Source organism: Trachurus japonicus, chromosome 17, assembly GCF_045865225.1.
Source record: "Trachurus japonicus isolate A0001 chromosome 17, Traja_1.0".
Taxonomy (NCBI): domain Eukaryota; kingdom Metazoa; phylum Chordata; class Actinopteri; order Carangiformes; family Carangidae; genus Trachurus; species Trachurus japonicus.
Window position 1 is genome coordinate 8,431,070 of NC_140923.1, and position 25,323 is coordinate 8,456,392.

Sequence of the window (25,323 nt, forward strand, 5' to 3'; positions counted from 1 at the left end):
TGTTAACACACGTTCACAGACCAATCAACACCCGTGTTTTCCTGAGGGAAGAGCGACCTGCTGATCGAGTATCACCATCATCATTCTGTGTGTGTGTGTCTGTGTGTGTGTGTGTGTGTGTGTGTGTGTGTGTGTGTGTGTGTGGCAGCGGTCGGTGCTCAGCAATTAGCTTTGACTCGGGGCCGTTTCATCGCTCACAGAGTCGCCAACAGTTCACATCCAACAGAAACAACATGAGTCCAGAGGGAGCGGGTGTCAGTCAGAGTGTGTGTGTGTGTCCTTCTCTGTTTACACAGCAACACGTTCACTCACAGTGATTAAACAAAGGAGAGACGCATTGAAACTCATGTGTAATTTGTTTACTTGTCATTCATGTTGTGTTTGTCATGTGCAAAAGAGGAAAACCAAAGCTAAACTCCGTCTACAGACAGACAGACATCAGCCTGAAATGATGAATGAAAATGTGACGACGAGACGACTTTTGAGCTGTTCTTCATTATCATAGACTAGTTACCGTAGCGGAGGAGTTAGAATAAGCCTGTGAAGCGTCCTGCATTGATTATTTGTTCAGCGCTCAGAGTTTCTTGTGGACTTGAAACCAGCGTCTGAGTGGAGCGGCTGCAGCCTGGAGCTCAGAGGAAGTTCTGTCATCTGACACAGGACTGATCCTGAAACCATGATGATGTACAGAAGAACAATACTCTTGATGATCATATTGATTCAGAAAGTAGGAACAGTAAATCCAATAGAACATAGAACTTTGATGAAAAATGTTATGATTTTGTTTAAGAGCGTTTTCTAGATTGTTATTGGCGGACAATCTTATCTAATCACCTTCAAGTCCTCAATACTGATCGATGTCTCAGCTCAGAGATGATCAATAAGCTCTAATGATGAGACGATGATACATTTTAATACATATTTTAATGTGTTACTGTAAATGTAGAATCATCCAGCAGCTCCTCCTCATGATCATCTTCTTCTTCTAAATTGTGATTGACAGTTTAATTGCAACGCGTCAGTGGTTCATTAGTTTTGTGTTTTTTAATCTCCTGAAATCGGAGCAGACGTGACATTTGTTTTTCTGACAGAGTTCAGAGCGTTGAGTTCACTGTCGGAGGCAGGGCCGTTGCTAGGAATTCTGGGCCCCCTTAAAGAATACTAAAGTGGGCCCCTCCCCCTAACTTTTCCTTTTTTTTTTCTTAGACTACGTATGTATTATTGTTTTTTATTTAGCCTTCTTTGTTTTGATGCTAATGCAGCATTACACTGCAAAAACTCAAGTATCTGAGCAAGAATATTTGTCTTATTTCTAGTCAAAATGTAATTTCTAGTCAAAACAAATCTCATTCTACTTAAAATAAGACTCATCATATTAAAAGCAGCTTGTTTTTAGACACTTTTTACTTCTTTCAAGCAGATTTTCACTTGGAATAAGGGACCGTTCGTTATTTATGGAATGGGCCACCGGAGGAAAATGGGGGGGGGTCATGTCATAATATTCTTTGTTGAGGGGTGGGTCCACTAAAAAAAAAAGGTCAGTGAGGGGGGGGTCATTCAACATTTTGTCTGGAGGACACTGCAATGCCCGCAGAAAACAAAAACAAAACAAAAACGGGACATTTCAAAGCTGCAAGCACTGATGACAATGAGAGCAACGGCCCCCGAATCACAACGTTATTTTATGTTGCCCTGATCTGCCCTGAGTTGGTTTCGAACCCGGGTCTCCCGCACCGCAGGCGAAGATGCTAACCGCTTCGCCAAGAACTCAATAAGGGTTCTGCCCGCGGCTTAGCACGTCTTTTATGGGTGAGTGAGTTTAACTTCAGTACCGTTACCGTACAGAGGCTACGCTGCCTGCCTGCCTCATTGCGTAACTCTACATAGTCTGAGCAGCACGTACGTTCACGTTGCTTTTGTGAATTGTAAACAAACAGACACCCCCCTCGGTTTTAGCGTCCAGCAGTTTAGCGGCTAATTCAACTGCAGTGATGGATAACTGTACCAGAGAAGCAGCTCAACTTCATGAACTACATTTGAGGAATAAACGGCAGCTTTTACCTGACGGGAGACCGACGCCTGAGCTACGGTAGCTAACAGCTAGCTGGTTTTACGTACTTTCTCTCTCTCTCTCTTTCCCTCTCTTTCTTACACACACACACACACACACACACACACACACACACACACACACACAGTTGTCTGTCATATCTGTCGTAAACCTTGTAATAATACGTTGTTGTTGAGTGCAGTTCACATTATTGTTGCTTCGGTTTGAGTGTGGATTAATTGTTAATGGTTTGTTGTGTAATGTGGGCTGGTCCAAAATCGCGATTCTGTTATTGGTGAGTTAGGTTTTAATAACAGCTGATAAATGGCATGGATTGATGAGAAGGTGTTGCACATAGTTGTCAAAATGAAATAATGTAGTGTCACGAGCTACGTGATGCGATGTCGCGTGTCGATGACTGGGGGGGGGGGGGGGGGGTCATGTATCTTTTGATAAGGCTTAATGCAGGGTCATGTTAAAATTTACTGACTCCGACAGGGGGGTCATGTAAAAAAAAAAAAAAGTCCTGTGAGTCCCTCCGGTGGCACTGATGATAAATAACGAACAGTCCCTAAGTAGAAAAAATCTTAAATGTTTTCTTCCTTATTACAAGCACAAAAAACTTACTTTCACTGGCAGATTTTTCTATTTATTGTGAATTTAAGTGAAAACTATCTAAAAACAAGTTAATTTTTAGGTGATGAGTCTTATTTTAAGTGGAAAGAGATTAGTTTTGACTAGAAATGAGACATTTGGACAAGAAATAAGACAAATATTCTTGGAAAGATGTTGTACTATGAGTATTAGTCAGGGTCTTACGCAGAATAAATCAGTCATACAAAGATTAGACTACTGGGGTTTTTTATGGGCCCCACTGGGCGCTGGGCCCCTAGAGTTATCACCACCTTTCTCCCCTAGACAACGGCCCTGGTCGGAGGAGTCGGATATAGGAAGAATATTGTCAGGACACTTCAACACTCGCAGCGGTTCGTCTCTGTTCTGTTTCCTCTTGTTGCCCCGGTGACGGCGGTGAGGCTGCGGCGGCGGCGGCGGCGGTGGTCGGCGGTCTGAGGAGTTGTTTTGAGGGTCCAGCGACCATCTGTCTTTTTCTAACAAACAACGTGAGATCTCTGCGATGCCTTCAGGGTGTTTGGATTTAGCACAGATGTTCAAACACCTCACATCTGTATCCATACGTAACTCACATCTGTATCCATACGTAACTCACATCTGTATCCGTACGTAACTCACATCTGTATCCGTACGTAACTCACATCTGTATCCATACGTAACTCACATCTGTATCCGTACGTAACTCACATCTGTATCCGTACGTAACTCACATCTGTATCCGTACGTAACTCACATCTGTATCCGTACGTAACTCACATCTGTATCCGTACGTAACTCACATCTGTATCCGTACGTAACTCACATCTGTATCCGTACGTAACTCACAGGGGAAGTCGTACGTCTAAAGGATGAACTGAGGTCATGACCTTTTCTATTCAGCGGATCGATGGTCAGCTTCACGCTCAGCGACATCATCATGCTGCTGTGGGACTGTAGCTGAGGGGCAATAAGAGAGGGTTTGTTTTAAATCAGGGGTGTCAAACTCATTTTAGTTTAGGTTTAACAGCACAAATTGATCTCAAGTGGGCCGGACCAGTAAAATAATAGCTTGATAGTCTAAAATTGAAAAGAACTTTGAATTTTTCACTTTGTTTTAATACATGTTTATGATGTTTACAGTTAACAAACTATCCTTTTTCAAAACATTTGAAATTTCTTGATAAAGATATGTGCAATTTCAAATTTTCTCACTTGACAAATGAGGGCCGGGTTGGACCCTCTGCCGGGCCAGTTTTGGCCCACGGGCCACGTGTTTTTTTTTATATATATTTTTTATTATTTCCAATGAATTAACACAAAAATACAACAACAAAAATATCCATCTTGAAACAATATCAGTGTTTTTTCAGCCCAGATCCTGACCCTCCCCGTATTTCCCAAAGAAAAGAAAAAGAAAAGAAAGAAACAAAAAACACAAAATACAGACAGAACAGGAGAAAACAAACATCCACACATCTTCACTGACATTAGTGGGGTATATGTTTGACACCCCTGTTTTAAATCCTTTTATTGCCACGTTCTCATCATCTCCATATGGAAACATACACCGCATGTAAATGATCTCACACATGCACAACCTGTGTGTATATATATATATATATATATGTGTATATATATATATATATATATATATATATATATATATATATATATATATATATATATATATCTATATATATATATATATATGTGTATATATACGGGCGTGGAGAACAATGTAATGTGTATATATATGGAGAACAATGTGATGCAAATGATGTGAAGCGACTGTGTTGGTTGGACGTAACTGGATAATATGAAAGTTATGAGCCTGTGGTGGGAAACACAGTGGAGTCAGGACACTTTAATGTTGCATTATGGAAATGTTCATTCTTCTCTCTGGTGCGACTAGGGTTGCAAAGAGGTGGAACATTTCCAGCAAATTTCTGGTAAATTTCCAGAAACTTTCCATGGGAAGTTAAGATGGGGAATTTTGGAAATATTCCAAATTGGAAACTATACATGGGAATTATGGGAATTTATGGGAATTTGGGGGAATTTATGGGAATTTACTGGAAATCGGGGGTCATTTAAACAAAAGGTATAAACATAAATGTAAATCTTTTGTTTTGTCAAAAAACATGACATTTATTTGTGAGTATTATCAAGTTTTAATTCTTGTATGAACAATCAATTCTTTTACTGAACAACAAAAACATGTTGAGGTCCAACCTTCAATTTGGTAAATTTTTGATTTATTCCCGTTTATATTCCCATATATTCCTGTTAATTCCCATGGAAAGTTACTGTAGGTGCGACAGTGGAAAAAGCACAAAGCGCGGTGAAAGGTGTGTGAGTGTGAAGGAGCAGCAGGGTCAGGTGTGTGTGTGTGTGTGTGTGTGTGTGGACGACGTCATGTGTTGTTCTCTGCTGATTGTTTTACAACACTGATGCTCGGCCGTGATTATTTGTGGCTTTCAGCAGCATCACATCAGATGGGCTCAGCTCAGTCGCACAACTGATCACCATGTTCTCTAATAGCAACCACATGGGCTGTTACAGCACTGCAGGCTCCGAGTGTGTGTGTGTGTGTGTGTGTGTGTGTGTGTGTGTTGGAGGTCCTAAGGGAGCGCGGGGGTTTTGCTGACTCAGCTGTTGTGGCCTGAACTCGGCTTTAATGAGCCCAGAGTGGATTTGACTCGCTGACAAGAAGTCACACACAGGAAGTTCTACACATAAAAACACACACAACCTGTCCCACTGACCAAGGGGGTGGATCTGACTACAGGCAGGCGTAGCTCACAGTCGGCCATATGAGGACGGGCAACTGTCTCTGACTCTGGCTGCAGTTCCAGTGCAGTAGATAGGTGATCCAGTCATCTGCACTAAAATAACGATTCATAACTCTGTGTAAAATAAATCAGTATGTAGCTATTACTTTAACTATTTGCATAATGTCACTATAATGTTACTTTTACAAAAAAAATAAATTATTAAAATTATCCGTGATTCTGAGTATGCTGCATCATAACTGCATAGACGTTCATAAAAATCAAACCGTTTTGAAATCGGACAAAAACTGAGCAAGTTATGGTCATTATAGCAGAACATGCAGCAGAGGCTTAAAGGGGAACTAAACCCCTCAGTTTTGGATGACGTGCTCTAAACTTGAAATTCAAAAAATGCCTTGATTGTGGGCGGGACTCCAGGAGCACTCTACGATCCCCCCTCCCCCCTCCCATCCATTCACACCCGCGAAATCACACAAAAGAGAAAAAAAAGTAATAAACACACATCGACACTTCTGCTAGCGCTAACGAGCTACTAACGAGCTACTAACGAGCTACTCTAACAGCACTAGTAGCTTGGACACTAGGAGAGGAGCCGTGACACAGCATCTACAGCTGATCCGCCGGCTCGTTAACTCGTTAACGGCTCGTTAGCGCCGGCCGCACTAACGATTCCCATTCAGGCAGCTGTTAGCAGCCGTTAGCCGCAGCAGAGCAGCTAGAGCGCCTAGCAACCGTTAGCCGCAGCAGAGCAGCTAGAGTGCCTAGCAACCGTTAGCGGCAGGCAGCAGCCGGTGCTGATTGGCCGGAGAGCTGGTGGCCGGTGATGAAAGCTGCCTCCAAAACGTCATCTGCCTCCATCTCAGCCAATAGAAACATTCGATTGTAATAGCCGTGTTTCAACCCATAGGGTGACATCAGGTAAATTGGGCCATCAGGTAAAATGAGCCAGTTAAGGTTTGAGCCTCCTAGCTTTTTAAGTTTTAACAGGCAATGGCTGTAAATGATTTCAAATTGTTGCTACAACTGTACTTGAAAAAAAACAATAGATTTGAGTCTCTGGTTGCTGTTGTGGATGGGACAATGCTTTATATCCAGCCTGCTGAGGAGAAGTGTGCGAAAAGTGGCCTGGCAAACAAATTTCACTTGAAACTGATAAGGTTGATAACTCCGTAAAAAAACAGATCTACAATAAAAAATGTGATTTATAATACACATTGTGATTCCCCCCATTGGATAGAATGCAAAATTCTTGCTAAGCTTACTTATTTTTAATTTAAATGCATTTTTTGTGGGTGGCTCAATTTACCTTAATGCATCATGGTAAATTGAGCCATGCATTTCAGCTAAAATGGGCCACATACAAAACACAGTCTTACACTGAAGTTACACAGAAATTGAGGGTGCAAAACATGTTCAAAGTTAGATATATATCCAAGGTTGGTCAGTGCCACTCATGGTGCCATTAGCACTGTGGGGGAAAAAATGGCATCTATAATGCCACACACACACATACACACACAGTAAAAGAGCCTATAACATAGTCAGCTAACAAAGAGCATAGCAACAACATGGTCATGTAATTTTAAAATGCATTTTAAGATTAAAAAATGTCATCAACCTCTTATGTATTCACTGTTAATGTTAAGTTTAGTGTTGTAGTTTAGTAGTAGTGTCAATTAATTATTAAAATTTAAATGATTTCTGCTAAAATTACTGTGTTGTTCTCTCTTGGCCCAATTTAACTGAACGGCTGGCCCATTTTACCTGAACGTTGCATCGTACCTCGAGAGGGAATATCCCGATACTTTAACTCTCATAATTCCAAAATAATTATACTTTTTCTTTTTTTTTTCACACAGATACATTTAAGAGACCTATGTCGATTTTTAAAAATATCAATGGATTTCATGCATAGCGTTTTTGATGGTCTTATTAATCGTTTACCAAAAAGTGGCCCATTTTACCTGACTTCACCCTAGAGGGCAGTCACTCTACATTTTTACTACAAAATACACCAAGTTGAAATATTTTGACTAAAATGTCAAAAGTTGGACCAGAATCAACCGACAACACTACCTTATACCCAAATACATTTGTTTTCAGCAGAAAAAAGTGGTTTAGGGGTTTAGTTCCTCTTTAATGCTCTGAGGGAGAGAGTTGACCTTACCAAGATGGCCGCCGTACTGGCTACGCCGTGTCATTGAGAAACAGCTGCGGGTGAGTCATCTAGTCTTCTTATATATATCTATGCCACTGACCCTCACCGCCTGTCATGTCCTCTACACACACATCTCCCTCACTTAGACACACACACACAAACGCACACACACACAAACGCACACACACTCGGCGACCTCCCCTCTTCACCTTTGACCGCTTATTATCCTTATTACAACGTGTACAGATTAGAAAGAGGCTCTACGGTCATTTGAAATAAATACATGAACATTTATGTAAAGGGGGCTAATTGGTGAAACGAGTCTTGAGGTCTGTGTGTGTGTGTGTGTGTGTGTGTGTGTCCAGCCTGCTATAAAACTGAAGGGTTAATGTGCTGGAAAACTGTTAGTTGGATTTAAATGGGGGATGTGTGTGTGTGTGTGTTGTAATAGATTGTGTGGGTGTCTCTGTGTCTTTTGTGAGCATGTAAAATGTGTCTTTTCCATTCGGCCATATTTGTATAAACATGTTTAATATGTATGTTTTATTGAGCTTGGAGCATTTTTTTTTTTTTTTAATTAATGAGCGTGAATATTTGTTTTTTTTTCTCTGAATCTTAATTTTAATCACCGTGCTGTTTGCAGAGACATATTTTAGTAACACACTGTGGCTCCTTCTATTTAACATGTAGAGGGATAAACAGTGTGTTTTTTTTTTTAAATAGCGCCTTCAAAGCAGGATGAGTGTGACAGTCACAGTATGGATCCTGCTGCTGCTCATTTATGCTCATGAGTCACAGTGTCTGATGCTGCAGCTTTAACGTTCAACACAAACACATGTCCAATGGTGCTCGGCCAGTCAGTGGAGACAAACCCACCGACAATACAATGAAATACGGAGAGAAACATTAGCTTTTTAATGTATTTCTTACTTTTATTAATGCAACAATTATTATTATATTACATTGATAGTTTATTGCAGTAGAGTCTTTGACAGCAGGACTGTTTAGGGATGTCCCGATCCAATATTGATAACGGATTTATGTCCGATATCAGCCAAAAAAACAAATATCGGATTATATCGGACTGCATCTAAAATCTCCCATATAAACGCTCCGATAAAAGCAGTCCATTATTCCGCTCCAGCACTTCTGTCCCATATGAATAGGTGACTCTCGTTCACACTCCAACACAGAATTATGGAGGAAGACCAGCTGGTCCACATGTTGTGCCGTGTTAACAGGCTAAAGCCAGAATTAAATTAACGATGCTAATTTCTGTTAGCCCGTCTATGGCGTTTTACATTATACGTTAGCATTAAGCTAGCGGGCTTTATGCTTGTGACACTGGCTGTGTGTTTTGAACGTTGTTTCAAACTATGTGGGTTTGATTGAACATCTTTGATACTTAAATATTGCTGCTTAATATATTGCTTTACTCCTCTTTTTATTTTATGTGGGCCATTTTTACTGTAGGGCAGGCTATAATCTTCAATTTGGAGTGACAAATAAAACCTTGAAGCAAGAAGATTTAGCGTTTTGTTTGACATTGATGTACCTACAGTAATTCAATAACAGTTGTAAATAAGGTTTATTTTTTAATATTTTACAGTTCAAAAGTAAGCTCACTACTGTCTGTCCCATAGAAGAACATGACAGCAGCAGCCTGTCACGCCGGGTTCACACCGGACGCCGAAGCGCCGCGAATAGCCGCGGAGCGGAGTCCGCTTCCATTCGGCGCCCTCGTTAACTGGTGTTGTAGTTCAGACTAGACGCGGAGCGTCGCGGTCCTCCGCGGTCGGCTCGCGCCGTGGAGCGCCGGTTTCGGCGTCTGCTCTATTTTGTGCGCGAGCCGCGGCCGACCGCGTCAATTCTGGCAGGAAGTCACACAAAGAAACACGAGAGAATCCGGTCAATTTTCAAAATAAAAGCGATTTTCAAAATAAAATACCGCGATTGACAAATGCGACCGTATTTATATTTGTCAGACTCAACAGAGAACAAGAGAGATGAAAACACACACACACAGGATAGGGAGACACGGAGTGGGCTGGCTGCAGGGAGGAGGAGGGGGGGTCAAAACACACAAACAAACAGGGAAAGAGAGAGAGAAAGAGAGAGGCAGAGACGAGTTGTTGTAAAGTGAAGGAGGACGTGAAATTAATCTTGGAAGTGAAGTACAGGGAGTTGTTTGACCCACAGCACACGGTGTTATAATTATATGAGGTTATTTACTTATCCATGATGTAAAAAACACAGCTCTGAATGTGAGTAAACAACAGCTGAGGAGCAGAGGAGCTGAGACCGCCGCGGAGAAATCAGCATCTGGTGTGAACTGGAGGGACGCGGCTCGCGCGCGATTTCCGCGGCCGCTCCGCGTCGCGGCGCTTCGGCGTCCAGTGTGAACCAGGCGTCAGTCAGCAACAGGAGGACTCTCCTTTGTATTAGAATTTGAAAAATATAAATAATCGTTTTTTTTCACCACCCCTAATACCGATCAATATCGGTATCGGGCCGATATTGAAGGCTGCAATATCGGTATCATATCGAAGTGAAAAAGTGGTATGGGGACATCCCTAGTTGGTCTTAGCTACATGCTTGATATCAGGTGCAAAACGCCTGGTCAACAGTTTGTGACCTCACAATGATGTTTTGCATGGCAGGCAATTCAAAAGATGAACACGCTGGCGATTTTGATTTCAATATGTTATATATATTGAATTATATTTTGTATTAATGCTCAAAAATGTATTTCCATTCTCCACTTCAGCTCTCCAGGTGTAGGCTAATTGTTTCAATTCTTACTTGATAAGTTCATCTATTATGTGTTTAATTACTGTGTTTTCATCAGTTATACTGTAAAACAATTATTATATCAATCACAGACATCAGTGGTTTATGAGATCATTTATTGAAGTGTAAAGAAATATTTAGATGAACATTTTTATGCAGCACCTGATTTAGACCTAATGTAAGGGTCAGTGTGTGTTAATATGTTTTATTATAGATGATCTTATTAATTAGAGTTTTTATGAATTATAATTGCTGAATGACGTATCTGTAGAGTGTAGTTATTATACAGCGTTGCCTCTTTTTGTGGTATTATCTCTGGGCAGTCGTATCAAAAGGACCTCTTCACCTTTTTGTTCACATTCTTCTACTTTCAGAGAAGTGAAAACATCCAGTCTGAGTCTGTTTCTGTTTCTGTTTCTGATCAGTTTCCTTGTGAAGTTCAGGTTTTCGGTCCTTTTGGTCCGGGAGCGTGTGAACGAAGCCGATGAGCTGCTGCTGCGATATCGTAAAGATGTTTGAGCTGTAGAACATCCTCCGTTAGTTTTTAATGCGGCTGAGTCGCTGTGGGTCGGAGGGTGAGGGGGTCGGAGGGTGAGGGGGGGGGGGGGGGTGGAGGTTTCCACAGTCAAGCCTCTACATCAGATCTCACCATGAGGGACCACGGTTAGATCACATCCTCTGAATGGGCAAATGTTGGATGGATTTTTCATTTTCTCCTCGGCTAACTGAAGCCAGCTGAACACACACACACACACACAGGCAGGCCTGGTGGGAGTCGCGGCGGGACGGCACGGATCTCATCTTTAATCTAATAAAGGGTTAGTCAGTAGAGGCTGGAATTAATCAAATCAGCCGAGGGAGAGGAGCTTTCAACGTAAAGACGGCGAGCGAGGAGGAGAGGATGTGATTGGACGTAACGACACCTCAGGGTCGTCACATAAAACACAGCCTTTAAATCACCTCCGTATTCTTGTGCGCTGTATGTGCGGTCGGTCGTGGGGCGTTTAAAGGGGGAGACCACCATGTGTGGTTATGATCTGGGCATGGCCTCTGATTGGACCAGTTCAGCTCCAGTCTGGACCAGCCGGTGCTGCCGGTGCTGCTGGCCGTAAAATCACATCCTATGTTGTTTTAACGATTCTCGTTTGCCTCCTTGACATCTCATTAAGTTTATTTTTGCTGCATAAATAAGACAAAACTGTTTAGTTAGATAGTTAAACATTTTGGCAAATTGGCCCATCACCATAACCCCTATAGTCATAGCAGTAGGTTTGTTACCTTTAATTGTCAGTGCAAGCTGTTTTTAGAACGGCGGAGCAGAGCCGTGAGCTGCTCAGAGCTACGCTACGGAGGCTCATTATGGGATTTCTTGGTTTCCCTCATCAAACTCATCAAATACACAATCCAACAACTCCACAACGCTCTGGTGGACAAGTTGTGAGCTGCACATTCACCACGCTATGAGATAATAACAGAATGTTACGACTATGAGGGATTATTGCAATGGGCCAATTTGCCAAAATGTTGAACTATCCCTTTAAAGTACCTATCTCTGAGGGTTGCTATGGCTAACAATAGCATAAACAGACATTTATTGAGTCCAGAGGAAACGTTAAACTTCATTTTTCTCCTTGTACTGAAGTTAGAGCCTCTCAGCGAGTCACAAGGTGTTTTTATTGTAGTGACTTTCATCTTCTCTATACAAACTATTTCTCCAAGGACATTTAATTTACCGTACAAAAACCTGATTGTCATCCTGCTCTCCTTCTTCCTTCCAGTTGATAGCCGTGTATGAGGAGCAGGAGCCCCACCATGGAGGCGACGGCACCAGCGCCAGCTCCACGGGGACCCAGAGCCCCGACCTGTTCGCCGCCGACCTGAGCGCCGGCAGCGGAGCCTCGGCCTTCCAGCCGTACCAGGCCGAGCTCAGCGCCGCCAGCGAGATCGAGGTCACGCCCTCCGCCCTGCGCACAAGTAAGTCCCAACGCTGCAGCAGGAACAAGATGTTTCTTTTTAAACAAGCACATGTGCAGCTGCATCATCAGTTTGGTCAAAGGGAATATTATCTGAACACACAGCATTTATTAAACTGATTAATAATCGCCTCTTTTTTATTTATTTTTAACAAATTTCAGAGACAATGTTCATATGTTGTACAATGAGCTTCATTAGCATTATTCTAAAGGGCACTCATCAAAAATATGATTTTCTTTTAGGCGAATATTAATTTTATTAATTTTTTTCTGACTGTCATCTTCATTTACTCTTCACCAGTAACAGATATACTGAAATGTACACATCTCAGCAATTCCTCAATTTTTTCCCTTTACTATGACACCAAAAGTATTCAAATAGACCTTGTGGTTGCAGAGATATACTCATTTTATTATGGATATGCAATTTTCGAGAAAAGGCCTAAAACAAGCACATGTGCAGCTGCATCATCAGTTTGGTCAAAGGGAATATTATCTGAACACACAGCATTTATTAAACTGATTAATAATCGCCTCTTTTTTATTTATTTTTAACAAATTTGCCATTAAATGTGGGTGACTGCAGCAGCACACAGCAGCAAACCCAACAAATGACGCCACCGTGGCCCAGCGGTACCTTCTCTGCTCCGTCCATAAATTCTGCTAATTGGACAGGAGGACCCTTCTTTTTCTTTTTTTTCTTTTTTTTTCTTTGTTCCCGGGCACAGATCGCCGTTTGATCCCCGGCCAAAGTGGCTAATTGGTTCTATTCGCTGCCTCCTAAATCAAATGTGACGCTGAGCCCGTCCACCTCTGCAGCTCCGCCGGCCAACACACTTCTCCCTCTGTCATTACGCTGAGTTTGAAAACTGCCTCTTGTACGTGATTTGTCTGTTTGGATCAAGGAAACCCTTCAACACACAGACATAAGCACAAGTAAACAAGCATGTACACACACACACACACACACACACACACACACACACACACACACACACACACACACACACACACACACACACACACACAGTGTCATTGTTACTGCTTCAAGTGTTTTTCTCTCCTTGTGGTTCGAGCTGGATCGGTTGTGATGAACAGTGTTATTCAAACAACATGCTTGGGGTCATTTAAAATTAACATTTGCAGCTGGGATGGATTTTTTGTTCGCAGGCGACTTACAGTAAATTCTCACTTATTATTTTTTCTTCCTCCGATGTTTCTCAGAGTTTTCCCAACACACAGTTTCTTCTTGTTTACATCTTTGCCACTTTTCTATAATTGGTTGTGTTTTCATGTGGTCGAAGCGTAGCTACTTGTTAATCTAATGTGTTAACTGCCACCAGATTTCACACAATTAAAATGAACTAAAAAAAGGAAATGTGTTTTTGTAAAATCAGTTGAAACTGAAAAAAACTGAATAGTTTTTAAAGAGTAAACTTTAAGAAAAGCTAAAAGAAGTTTAAACTCCTGTGTGGGATGAGTTTTTTCCAAGAACATACATCCTTGATTGATCACATGACCACATGTGAGTCTTAAAGTGTGTGACTCTGTCTCTCCACTCTCCATTTGTCTTCATGCACATGCAGCTTATGTTGATTGAAACTGACAGTTTGTGTTGCAAAAATGTATCAACAACAAACCAACACATATACCAACACAACACTGTACAGAATACAAAGCAGTAAGATTAATTTATTTAGGCTATTTATTTTCCAACTTAGACATTTAAGCAAGGGCGAAGTTATGGAAAAGGGAATATCGCCTAGTTCCACACGTACAATGCAGTAGGGCTGGGACGATACGCTTTTCTCCCGATTCGATTCTTCTACGATTTTTTGGATGGCGATTTGATTTAAATTGCGATTCTACGATATTGCTGATTCTCTCGATTTTTAGTCTTTAGCATTTTTAACATTTATCTGCACACAAATACTGTAGGAGCCTATAAATTAACATACTCCATTATAAAGTGAACTTAAACCCTTTTCAAAACCTGGACTCTCTGGATGTAAAAAAGGCTAACAAATGCACATTGCACAATCAATCAATCAATCAATCGAACGCAGCATAAGCCATATACAAAATTGAACATGTTAATACAGTCCAGCCCATTTATTGCAACACATGACATTACCACGTGTGTTTGACAGGTCAACAAACCAGTGAACTGAGGGTTGAACTTTGCAGCAGAGCAGAAGAAACTGCAAAATATTATGTGATGTTTGAAAAAAAATAACCCAAAAATGCAGGGAAATATTGCGATATTTGACATATTCAAATATTGAATAGTGCTAAATAAAAGTTTGCAGCAGCTTCTCCACCACCTGATGACGTGGGATCATCAGCTGATGGAGATTCAGTGTCGAAGCTGCAGCCTCAGATTTAATACATTCAGTCAGAGAGTCTCGTCATAAATAAGTGAATAAATAAATAAATAAACTTCCGATTTCTCCACAGCATCATTAAATGTAATACTCATATTTAAATGCTACATACAGACCCTGACCTTTATTTATTTTCTTTACACACAAACACATTAACCAAAACCCGTACTTCACACACACACACAAACACACACACTCTCCACTGAGCAAAATAAAAGTTAAAAACAAAACCTTTTTGTTTCTAATTAGGATCTTTAATTAGCGCTAAAAATACCTCACTGCTTGTGTGTGTGTGTGTGTGTGTGTGTGTGTGTGGCTTATCCACTAATGACCTGTGAACTGGCATTGATTGACACAGCCACCACCAAAAATCTCATTTTCTTGCCTCTTGTCTCTCACACACGTTCGCACAAACACGCACACACACACATACACAGAGCGAGCGAGTGAGCGAGCGAGGTCAGTCCAGTCCTAATTGGATTTCTGGATGAGATGCTGAATGTGAATTTGCAGTAAGAAATGGAAATCTCGGGCATAATCGCACCTGCCAGTGACGTCCAATTTAACCGTCTCCTTAATAAATTCTAACCCTGCTTAATTGATGACACAGAATCTCATCAGATGAATTTTAATGGGTTTTAAGAGAAATGTCTGACATGGAAGAGAAGGAATTTGATTAATTTTTTCTTTTTTTTCCTCTTTTTTTTACACGAGCGCCTAATGAGAATAGCTTTCAATCACTGATTCATGTTGGACTCTGTGGGTCTGTGCCAGTTTTTACTTGTTAGGCCCATAAACTCCAAAGAAAAGTGATTAAGCTTATTAGACCGAGAGCTCGATTTGAAACTCACAAATGGACTGATGTTGCTTTCTTGGCTTTGTTAAAGTCCAAACTGTGCAGATGAGAAAACGCTGATTAAAGGGACAGCCCGAGCCGCTGTACTGAGGCTCTCAGATGTCACTTTAAAAAGCTAATTTCCAAAAATGCTATGATTATGATCCGAGAACATTCATACTTGAAGTTCATGAATTCATCTTTTAATCCATTAAATAAAAAGAATTCAGTTTAAAAAAAGAACCTTGTTATCCATCATACCAAAGTTTCTTTTAATTTTGTTGCTTTAAATGTTGTAGTGCTGCTTGTTGATGTTTGAGAGACAGAAAAGACGATAAAATTCATCACATTTCACTTTACAGAGACATGACACTGATCAGCTCCAAGTTAACTGATTTAAGTTATTGAGAAACTGTCACATTTTTATTTTTTAAAATGCAGGTAAATCCACTGAGAGAGATCTCCAGAACACAGATTCATTCAAAGTGCATTAACAGAAAATACTCAAGTGTGTCTGAATATTCTCAAAACTGTGTGTGAATAGTTATCCAGCGTGCAGTGCACCACTGGGATAGAAGTTTCATAAAGCTATATTAAACCAACTGAACTGTGTAGAAAAAGCAGAAAAGAAATTGGGATTCTGTGGAAAACACAGCAATAATATGATGGGATGGCCTGTTTCCTAACCAGCAGCTTGAACATGAACTCCGCTGGGACTTTCTGTTGTTCCTTCATAAAGATGGAGGACCCGCGATAGGTCAAATGGTTTTAATCATACGCAACTGAAGTCTGAACTAAGGTCTGCAGTACTGATCAGGCTCTCATGACTGACGATCTTACATCTCCCATAATGCAACTCAGCAGCTTCTATTTCTTAAAGGATAGTTCAACATTTTTGCAAATTGGTCCATTGCCATAATCCCTATAGTCATAGCAGTAGGTTTGTTACCTTTAAGTGTCGGTGCAAGCTGTTTTTAGAACGGCGGAGCAGAGCCGTGAGCTGCTCAGAGCTACGCTACGGAGGCTCATTATGGGATTTCTTGGTTTCCCTCATCAAACTCATCAAATACACAATCCAACAACTCCAAAACTCGTGGACAAGCGTCACCACGCTATGAGATAATAACACAACGTTACCACACAGAGTTGTTTTAGAGGGAAATTCAGAGACTGTTGATGAAAAACTGCGCTCGACGGGAACGCACATCAGTGGTTTTGCATGAATTTCCCTCTAAAACAACTCTGTGTGGTAACGTTGTGTTATTATCTCATAGTGTGGTGAATGTGCAGCTCACAACTTGTCCACCAGAGCGTTGTGGAGTTGTTGGATTGTGTATTTGATGAGTTTGATGAGGGAAACCCTCCGTAGCGTAGCTCTGATAACAGTCCTGCTGTGGTCACATCGATACAGTCTGATGTTAATGTGTTTATGTAGTTGACCTATTTATATTGAACTCTTCTGTGAAGTACAAGCCAGAAACAAGTGTTTTCCCACAGATATGAAACTAAACACTGCACTGATTGACAGAGGGAATAGAATTAGCATACCTACTTGTGGAGCTGCGGTCCGATGCCCTGATGCCTCCTGGGAGTTGGAGTTTGTGGTGTAGGTGGTGTTGAGACCTGTTAGGGCGGCCTTCACTCTGTCCCCGCTCTGAACTGCATGTCCCAGAGCGCCGCTGCCTCCCACAGCTCCACGGCCCAGTCCCACGCTCCGGGTGACCCAATAACACACACACACACACACACACACACACACACACACACACACACACACACACACACAAACACACATTCTCAACAAACACTGTAGCTGTTGGCTCAGATGTTTCCAAACACAAGCACCAGCCACTAGTGCGTGTGCACACAAAATACTGACTCATCCCCAATGCACATCTTCTACACACACACACACACACACACACACACACACACACACACACACACACACACACACACACACACACACACACACACACTCAGACCCACATCAGTGTGGAAAAAAAGGCCGATATCTCTAAACAAAAGAAATATTTTCAGAATTAGTGCTTAAAGACAAACACACACACACACACACACACACACACACACATAGACACACAATGTCTCATCAGTTTATCACACATAAACACACAGATGGACACAGTTAATCTCTTAGATGCACTTCCCACACACACGGTCAAATAACTACTCAGACACACACACACTCCTCTTTGGATAGATCACAGTGTTTCCTGTATGAACACACACACACATACACACATACACATACATACGGTGGCCCTGAGGTGCAAATCACAACAGCAAAAAGAGAAAACACAACAGCAAAAAGAGAAAACACAACAGCAAAAGAGAAAACACAAATCAGAAAACACAACACAAAAAGAGAAAACACAACACAAAAAGGGAAAACACAACAGCAAAAAAAAAAAACACAACAGCAAAAAGAGAAAACACAAATCAGAAAACACAACAGCAAAAGAGAAAACACAACGGCAAAAAGAGAAAACACAACAGCAAAAGAGAAAACACAACGGCAAAAAGAGAAAACACAAATCAGAAAACACAACAGCAAAAGAGAAAACACAACGGCAAAAAGAGAAAACACAACAGCAAAAGAGAAAACACAACGGCAAAAAGAGAAAACACAAATCAGAAAACACAACAGCAAAAGAGAAAACACAACGGCAAAAAGAGAAAACACAACAGCAAAAGAGAAAACACAACGGCAAAAAGAGAAAACACAAATCAGAAAACACAACAGCAAAAGAGAAAACACAACGGCAAAAAGAGAAAACACAACAGCAAAAGAGAAAACACAAATCAGAAAACACAACACAAAAAGGGAAAACACAACAGCAAAAAAAAAAAACACAACAGCAAAAAGAGAAAAAAACGACAAATTACTAAACTAAAAGCCCTTTGAGACAAACTGTTTGTAAAAACGGGCTATACAAATAAAATTGCCTTGCCTAAACTTGTTTTCTTTTTTGCTGTTGTGTTTTCTGATTTGCCGTTGTGATTGGCACCTCCGGGCCACCGTACAGACACACACACTCTCTGTCTCACATCCAGAACATGTGACAGTGTGTAAACGCCGCAGCGTCCTGGAACAGAACATGGGAACATGACACTTGGCGTTGTGTTGTTGTTGCCCGAGGACGAAGACGCTCCAACTTCTCAAACAGTTTAGTTTACACTTCATCTCTCTCTGTGTGTGTGTGTGTGTGTGTGTGTGTGTGTGTCTGCGTGTGTGTCTGCCTCGCTGCAGTGGGAGATGTTTTACTGTCACAGTGAACAGCCGAGTGCAGACTGCTGCTGCTGCTGCTGTGGTGGTGTGTGTGTGTGTGTGTGTGTTGTTGAGAGTTGTTACTTGGACCTTGGCCCACACTTCCCACACACTGCAACCTTCCAACAGAGTGAAGGGTTTTAATGGAGGTGGTCCAGTCCACTTCACTCTGCTGTTTCTCAACTGTCTCTTCTTCTTCCTCACATCGTTGTTCCCACACAGCGAGAGAGCGTCACCACCGCCGCCGGGCCAAAATCTGATTCAAATCACAGTTAATTCATGGGAAACAAGAGGACGATCCTGGGACGTCAGTGATCAGCTGCTTTTATGAGACCAGAACTCAGTTTGAGCACATTCACATCAATCATCCCTGGAGAAGATATTTAAGCAACATATCCCTCCAGTCTGTGGTCTCTGCTCATTCTACCACTCTAAGGGCCGTTGTTCCCCCTTAGAGTGGTAGAATGAGCATAGACCACCTGGAGGACTGGAGTGATATATTGCTTTTATAAAACGGTTACCAATAATGACAATATGAAAGAGGACATGTAGTTTTCTTCCAGCAGAATAAAAAGCTGTTCCCAGCTGTCCAGACGTTAGCTCCAAGTAGCTCTGTCACTGCTCAGTCCCCTCTACCATTGTTAACCCTCTGGAGGTCAAAGTTCACCTTCAACATGTCAATTACACTACTTTAGTCCATGACAACAACTTCCATTCATACCAGTCATACGTGCCTGAGGCGGAGTGATAGCTTACGCTGTGATGAGGCTTTAGAATAGTAGCCGTGGTATATGCTCAATATACCACGGCGGGATTTCACCTTTACGTTTTATAAAGGTTTATAATCAAGCTATGTGCATAAATACAGAACATACACATCAAATAAACACCAAAGTTCGTCAGGATCAAAATGTGTGTTTTGGTTTTTCAGAAAGTTTGCCAGCAGTAATTTGTCGTAACGTTTGGTTCAGGCTCTTGGTGAAACCTAATTTGATGGATGTTTTGTCCAAAATACCCACAGTCACTTGAGTGCTTTTATTTTTAGTTTGGGGCTGCCTCAATGGGAAATGCCGGATTTCACCTTTACGTTTTATAATAAATCTTTAATACACACGATATGACACAGTGATGTAAGAGTGTGTAGCCAAGGACAGGTGGGATCAATCACCTCCTCCTCTTCTTCCGTCCATCAGATATGCCCCTCCACGTGCGGCGCAGCAGCGACCCCGCCCTGCTGACCATCAACGGGCCGTTCAGCAGCAGCGGCGGCGGCGGCGGCGAGTCACGGGTCCAACCGGAGGAGCCGCCGTCGAGGAAGAACCCGACCCGCTGGTCCACCACCGCCGGCTTCCTGAAGGCCCGACACTCCTCCGGCACCAACAGCCTGGAGAGGAAGGTGAGGGGGCAGAATCTGATGCTGCACTCAAGGATTTACTTATCAGTAGGGGTGTCACGATTCTCCAAATCCTCTCTTCGATTCGATTCTCGGTTTTTTTTCTTTTTCTTACAGCGCAGACGCCTATGCTATTTTCAGACTAGTCTGGTCTACGATCATTGGTTTTATTCATCAAATGTTGTACAGTAAATCTTATTTCAAAAGATGGGATACATATAAGTGATGCAATTTCCATAATGTATCACATTAGGCACTAATGGTCACATTTAAATAATTTATTTACAATATAAAGGTAACATGCCCCCACAAATCATGATCCAGGGGCCAAAATTGCCCCCAAGGTTTTGAAACAAATATATTTATATCTGTACATTATCATAGTTTTATTTTCAATAATTTACCGTCGTGTCTCATTATTCTCCTGATGTCGGCTTAATGTAAACGAGATTGCGCTGATACGGAGAGTCATGTGACAGACAGCGGGGCAGAGCTGCAGCTGCTGTGCTGCCATGGACCTGATGATCAGGTCCTGATCAGACTGGTGGTGGCCCACAGTCAATCAGTCTGGATCCTCCACTGTCACCAGATCCCCCAAAGCCCCCGCAAATAATATTAAAAAAAAATCGACAAAAAGTGGCAAGTTGCACCTTTTCGTCGGCTTATAATTTGCGGGTTGTTTTAAAGAGAGAGAGAGAGAGAGAGAGAGAGATAAAAAGTAAAGGAGAACTCCGGTGCGCAATGGGGACAACAGGCAGCTGTAGCTTTGTGTCGGGGGGGGGGGGGGGTCGTCGATCCTCTCTTTGACTTCGATGCTCGAGACCATGACGTAATTTCGATCGATTTCGATAAAAAATCGAAATCGTGACACCCCTAGTTATCAGTCATCTTTACTTGCGTATAAAATACTGTATGTGTATATGTATATATATATATTTCATCACTTCCACATGTAAACCAGATCTTTCATGTCACTAATAGCTTATAATTAGAAACAGGTGACTCGTGATATCAATATATCGCAATCCTCCTAATAACTATTTTTCCTTTCATAACCAAAGCAACAAACATTGGAGGAAATTATTTTTTGCTAAACCTTGGTTGTTTTTAAATGTGCTTTTTAAATAAATATATATAATCTAGAGATATTCCTTTACTTGTTCCAAAATGGAGATATTTACAGAATTGTAGCAGTGGACACCAGTGAAAGGGAAACATACAAAGCAGTAAAAAATTCTATTTGTAGAAAATACTGTATGTACAGTTCACTTGTGAGAAGTGACAATATATAGAAAGAAGAGATTAATTATGAACAGATTAAGTGACTTTTTACTTAAAGGAGACATATTCTGCCCCTTTTCCACAGATTAAAACAGTTCCCAGGTGTCTTAAAGACATGTCTGTCACATGCTTTGGTCAAAATCCCTCAAGGATCAAACATCACAGCTCTTTTCATCCTCTCTAAACAGCCCTGTTCAGAACGGCTGCTTTCAGTGTCTGTCCCTTTAAATGCAAATGAACCACTGCTAGCCCCGCCCCTTCTACTGGTACCAGGTAGAGCAATTATGCAAATTCGAATTACGTAATAATACGATAGATACATCACTGGAAGACAACTGAGGGAAAAGCTCGTAAAACCACGTGGATTTCGACCTATGGGCCTGAAAATTACAGATTTTTGTGTCAGTTCTCACATTTTGGGGCCAGAAGGCAAAACAAACACCTAAATATATGTTAAAGAGCCTTCAAAAGGTGATATTTCCATAATATGTCCCCTTTAACTTCGCTTGATGAAAATTTTAGAAACAGCATCTCTATGTTTTACATTTATATTTAGGTGTTTTATTATCAGTCTCTAATGTTACACTGTGGCTCAGGACGCAGAGCAGCTCGTCCACCAATCAGACGGTCTGTTTCAGACAAGTGACCACCTACTGTAGCCCTACTGTGGATGAGCGAATGTTGTTTCCATGGTGAAGCCGTTGGCCGGCGGTCACTGAGCGCTGGTGTTCCTGTGCAGGGTAAAGGCCTGGACACGTATCGCAGTCTGCCGCGCGACGCCGGGACGTGGGCCAATCAGAGGGAGTTCCAGAGAGAGACGGCTCGCTCGTCGCTCAGTGCCAATCACCCCATGGTGGACCGCTGGCTGGAGAGACAGGAACAGGTAAGACCAGACCGGACCCGTCGGCTCTGTGATTGGCTGCCTGAGTGGCCTATACGCTCTGTGATTGGCTGCCTGAGCGGCCTATACGCTCTGTGATTGGCTGCCTGAGCGGCCTATACGTTCTGTGATTGGCTGCCTGAGTGGCCTAGTCTGTTTCTGTTCTTTTTTTTACATAGTGCGATACAGGTGATAAAACAACATGAAACAGGAAACAATACAAGTGTGAAACAGGGGTGAAAAACAAACATACATAACAACACGAGACAAGAGGGGGTGTTCAATTCTAATACGTCAAAATTCGCAATGATAACTATAACCAATCAAACGAAACAACAAAAACAAATAAATAAATAAAATAACACAATCAAAATAACAAAGACGATGTTTTCGCTTAGAATTCACATAAGTGCACATAAGTGTGTGTGCGTGCATGTCTGTGATGTGCATGAGTATGTTGGACTTCTGAGTCAAATATGGCAAATAGGAGAGAGACAGCAGAACAAAAAAAGAGACAAGGAGAAGCAAATATCAGTATTGAAGAGATGAAAGTAGAATAAATAAATAATTATTTTATAATTATTAAATAATTTCAGAAGTTTAATTTAGTATGATTCCTTGTTTCCTCGTTTTTTTTTCCTTCTTTCCTTCCTCTCCCCCCCCTCTCTGAGCGGCCTAGTCTGACCCAGTTCCATCACGTCCCCCGTCCCTCAGCCTGGGGGTTAAAAAGTGAAGTATTTCCACCTTAAACCCCCAGATGACACACCAGTCATGCAGGGAGCGATAGCATAATGTTGATATAGTAAATAACACTCCATATGGTCCTGTTTAACAGAAACAGAGAGCGTTGCCAGAGGCGCTTTCCCCTCTGTGGTCACACAAGCCAAAGTTTTGTTAGAATAAAATCATAAAATATGATAACGCAGGCAGGCAGGACCGGCCTCACGCTCAGCTGCTGCACAGACGACTCTTTCTTTAAACCCAGTATGGATCAGAAAAAGTTGAGGTTGAATAAACACGAAGGAGGTCGCACACTCTGTCCTCTGTTTGTCGGGCCGCTCGCTCGGTCCCCGTTTGTCTAACATCTGCACCGTGGTCAAGCTAACATCTGCACCGGTCAAACTAACATCTGCACCGTGGTCTAACTCACATCTGCACCGTGGTCAAGCTAACATCTGCACCGTGGTCAAGCTAACATCTGCACCGTGGTCTAACTAACATCTGCACCGTGGTCTAACTAACATCTGCACCGTGGTCAAGCTAACATCTGCACCGTGGTCTAACTCACATCTGCACCGTGGTCAAACTAACATCTGCACCGTGGTCAAACTAACATCTGCACCGTGGTCTAACTCACATCTGCACCGTGGTCAAGCTAACATCTGCACCGTGGTCAAGCTAACATCTGCACCGTGGTCAAGCTAACATCTGCACCGTGGTCTAACTCACATCTGCACCGTGGTCAAACTAACATCTGCACCGTGGTCTAACTCACATCTGCACCGTGGTCAAACTAACATCTGCACCGTGGTCTAACTAACATCTGCACCGTGGTCTAACTAACATCTGCACCGTGGTCAAACTAACATCTGCACCGTGGTCTAACTAACATCTGCACCGTGGTCTAACTAACATCTGCACCGTGGTCTAACTAACATCTGCACCGTGGTCTAACTAACATCTGCACCGTGGTCAAGCTAACATCTGGTCTAACTAACATCTGCACCGTGGTCTAACTAACATCTGCACCGTGGTCAAGCTAACATCTGCACCGTGGTCTAACTAACATCTGGTCTAACTAACATCTGCACCGTGGTCTAACTAACATCTGGTCTAACTAACATCTGCACCGTGGTCTAACTAACATCTGCACCGTGGTCTAACTCACATCTGCACCGTGGTCTAACTCACATCTGCACCGTGGTCAAGCTAACATCTGCACCGTGGTCAAACTAACATCTGCACCGTGGTCTAACTAACATCTGCACCGTGGTCTAACTAACATCTGCACCGTGGTCTAACTAACATCTGGTCTAACTAACATCTGCACCGTGGTCTAACTAACATCTGCACCGTGGTCTAACTAACATCTGCACCGTGGTCTAACTAACATCTGCACCGTGGTCAAGCTAACATCTGCACCGTGGTCAAACTAACATCTGCACCGTGGTCTAAGTAACATCTGCACCGTGGTCAAACTAACATCTGCACCGTGGTCAAGCTAACATCTGCACCGTGGTCAAACTAACATCTGCACCGTGGTCAAGCTAACATCTGCACCGTGGTCTAACTAACATCTGCATCGTGGTCTAACTAACATCTGCACCGTGGTCTAACTAACATCTGCACCGTGGTCAAGCTAACATCTGCACCGTGGTCAAACTAACATCTGCACCGTGGTCTAAGTAACATCTGCACCGTGGTCAAACTAACATCTGCACCGTGGTCAAGCTAACATCTGCACCGTGGTCTAACTAACATCTGCACCGTGGTCTAACTAACATCTGCACCGTGGTCAAACTAACATCTGCACCGTGGTCAAGCTAACATCTGCACCGTGGTCAAGCTAACATCTGCACCGCTCTGGATTGGATTGGATTGTACTTTATTGTCCCGAAGGGAAATTAATTTTGGGCTCGGAGCCGCTGCATACACAAGACAATACATACAAGACATCCATACAAAATACTTTCACACCTTTAACACGCATTCAAAACAGTGAAGGGTGCTTCCACTCTATTACAAATAGGTCAGTAAAAACCGTCTGTAGAACTGATCAGATCAGCAGCTCTTTAAGTTAAAGTGCTGTGTGCGCTGTGGTTCAACAGAGAAAAACTAAACCAATAGAATAAAACCAACAATACATAAATAAACTAGAGTGCTACA

At 42.1% G+C, this 25,323-nt stretch overlaps 1 protein-coding gene across 13 annotated transcripts in view; it reads left to right on the forward strand.

Annotated features, from left to right (window-relative positions):
* The window catches only part of pard3ab (par-3 family cell polarity regulator alpha, b), a 304,350-nt gene that overhangs the window by 104,404 nt on the left and 174,623 nt on the right, over positions 1-25,323 (forward strand). For all 13 annotated transcript variants that reach the window (XM_085803913.1, XM_085803917.1, XM_085803908.1 and 10 more), the window contains exons 3-5: positions 12,181-12,376; positions 20,077-20,279; positions 22,297-22,440. In XM_085803913.1, the coding sequence (XP_085660039.1) occupies positions 12,181-12,376; positions 20,077-20,279; positions 22,297-22,440 (543 nt within the window). The remainder of the gene's footprint in view (positions 1-12,180; positions 12,377-20,076; positions 20,280-22,296; positions 22,441-25,323) is intronic.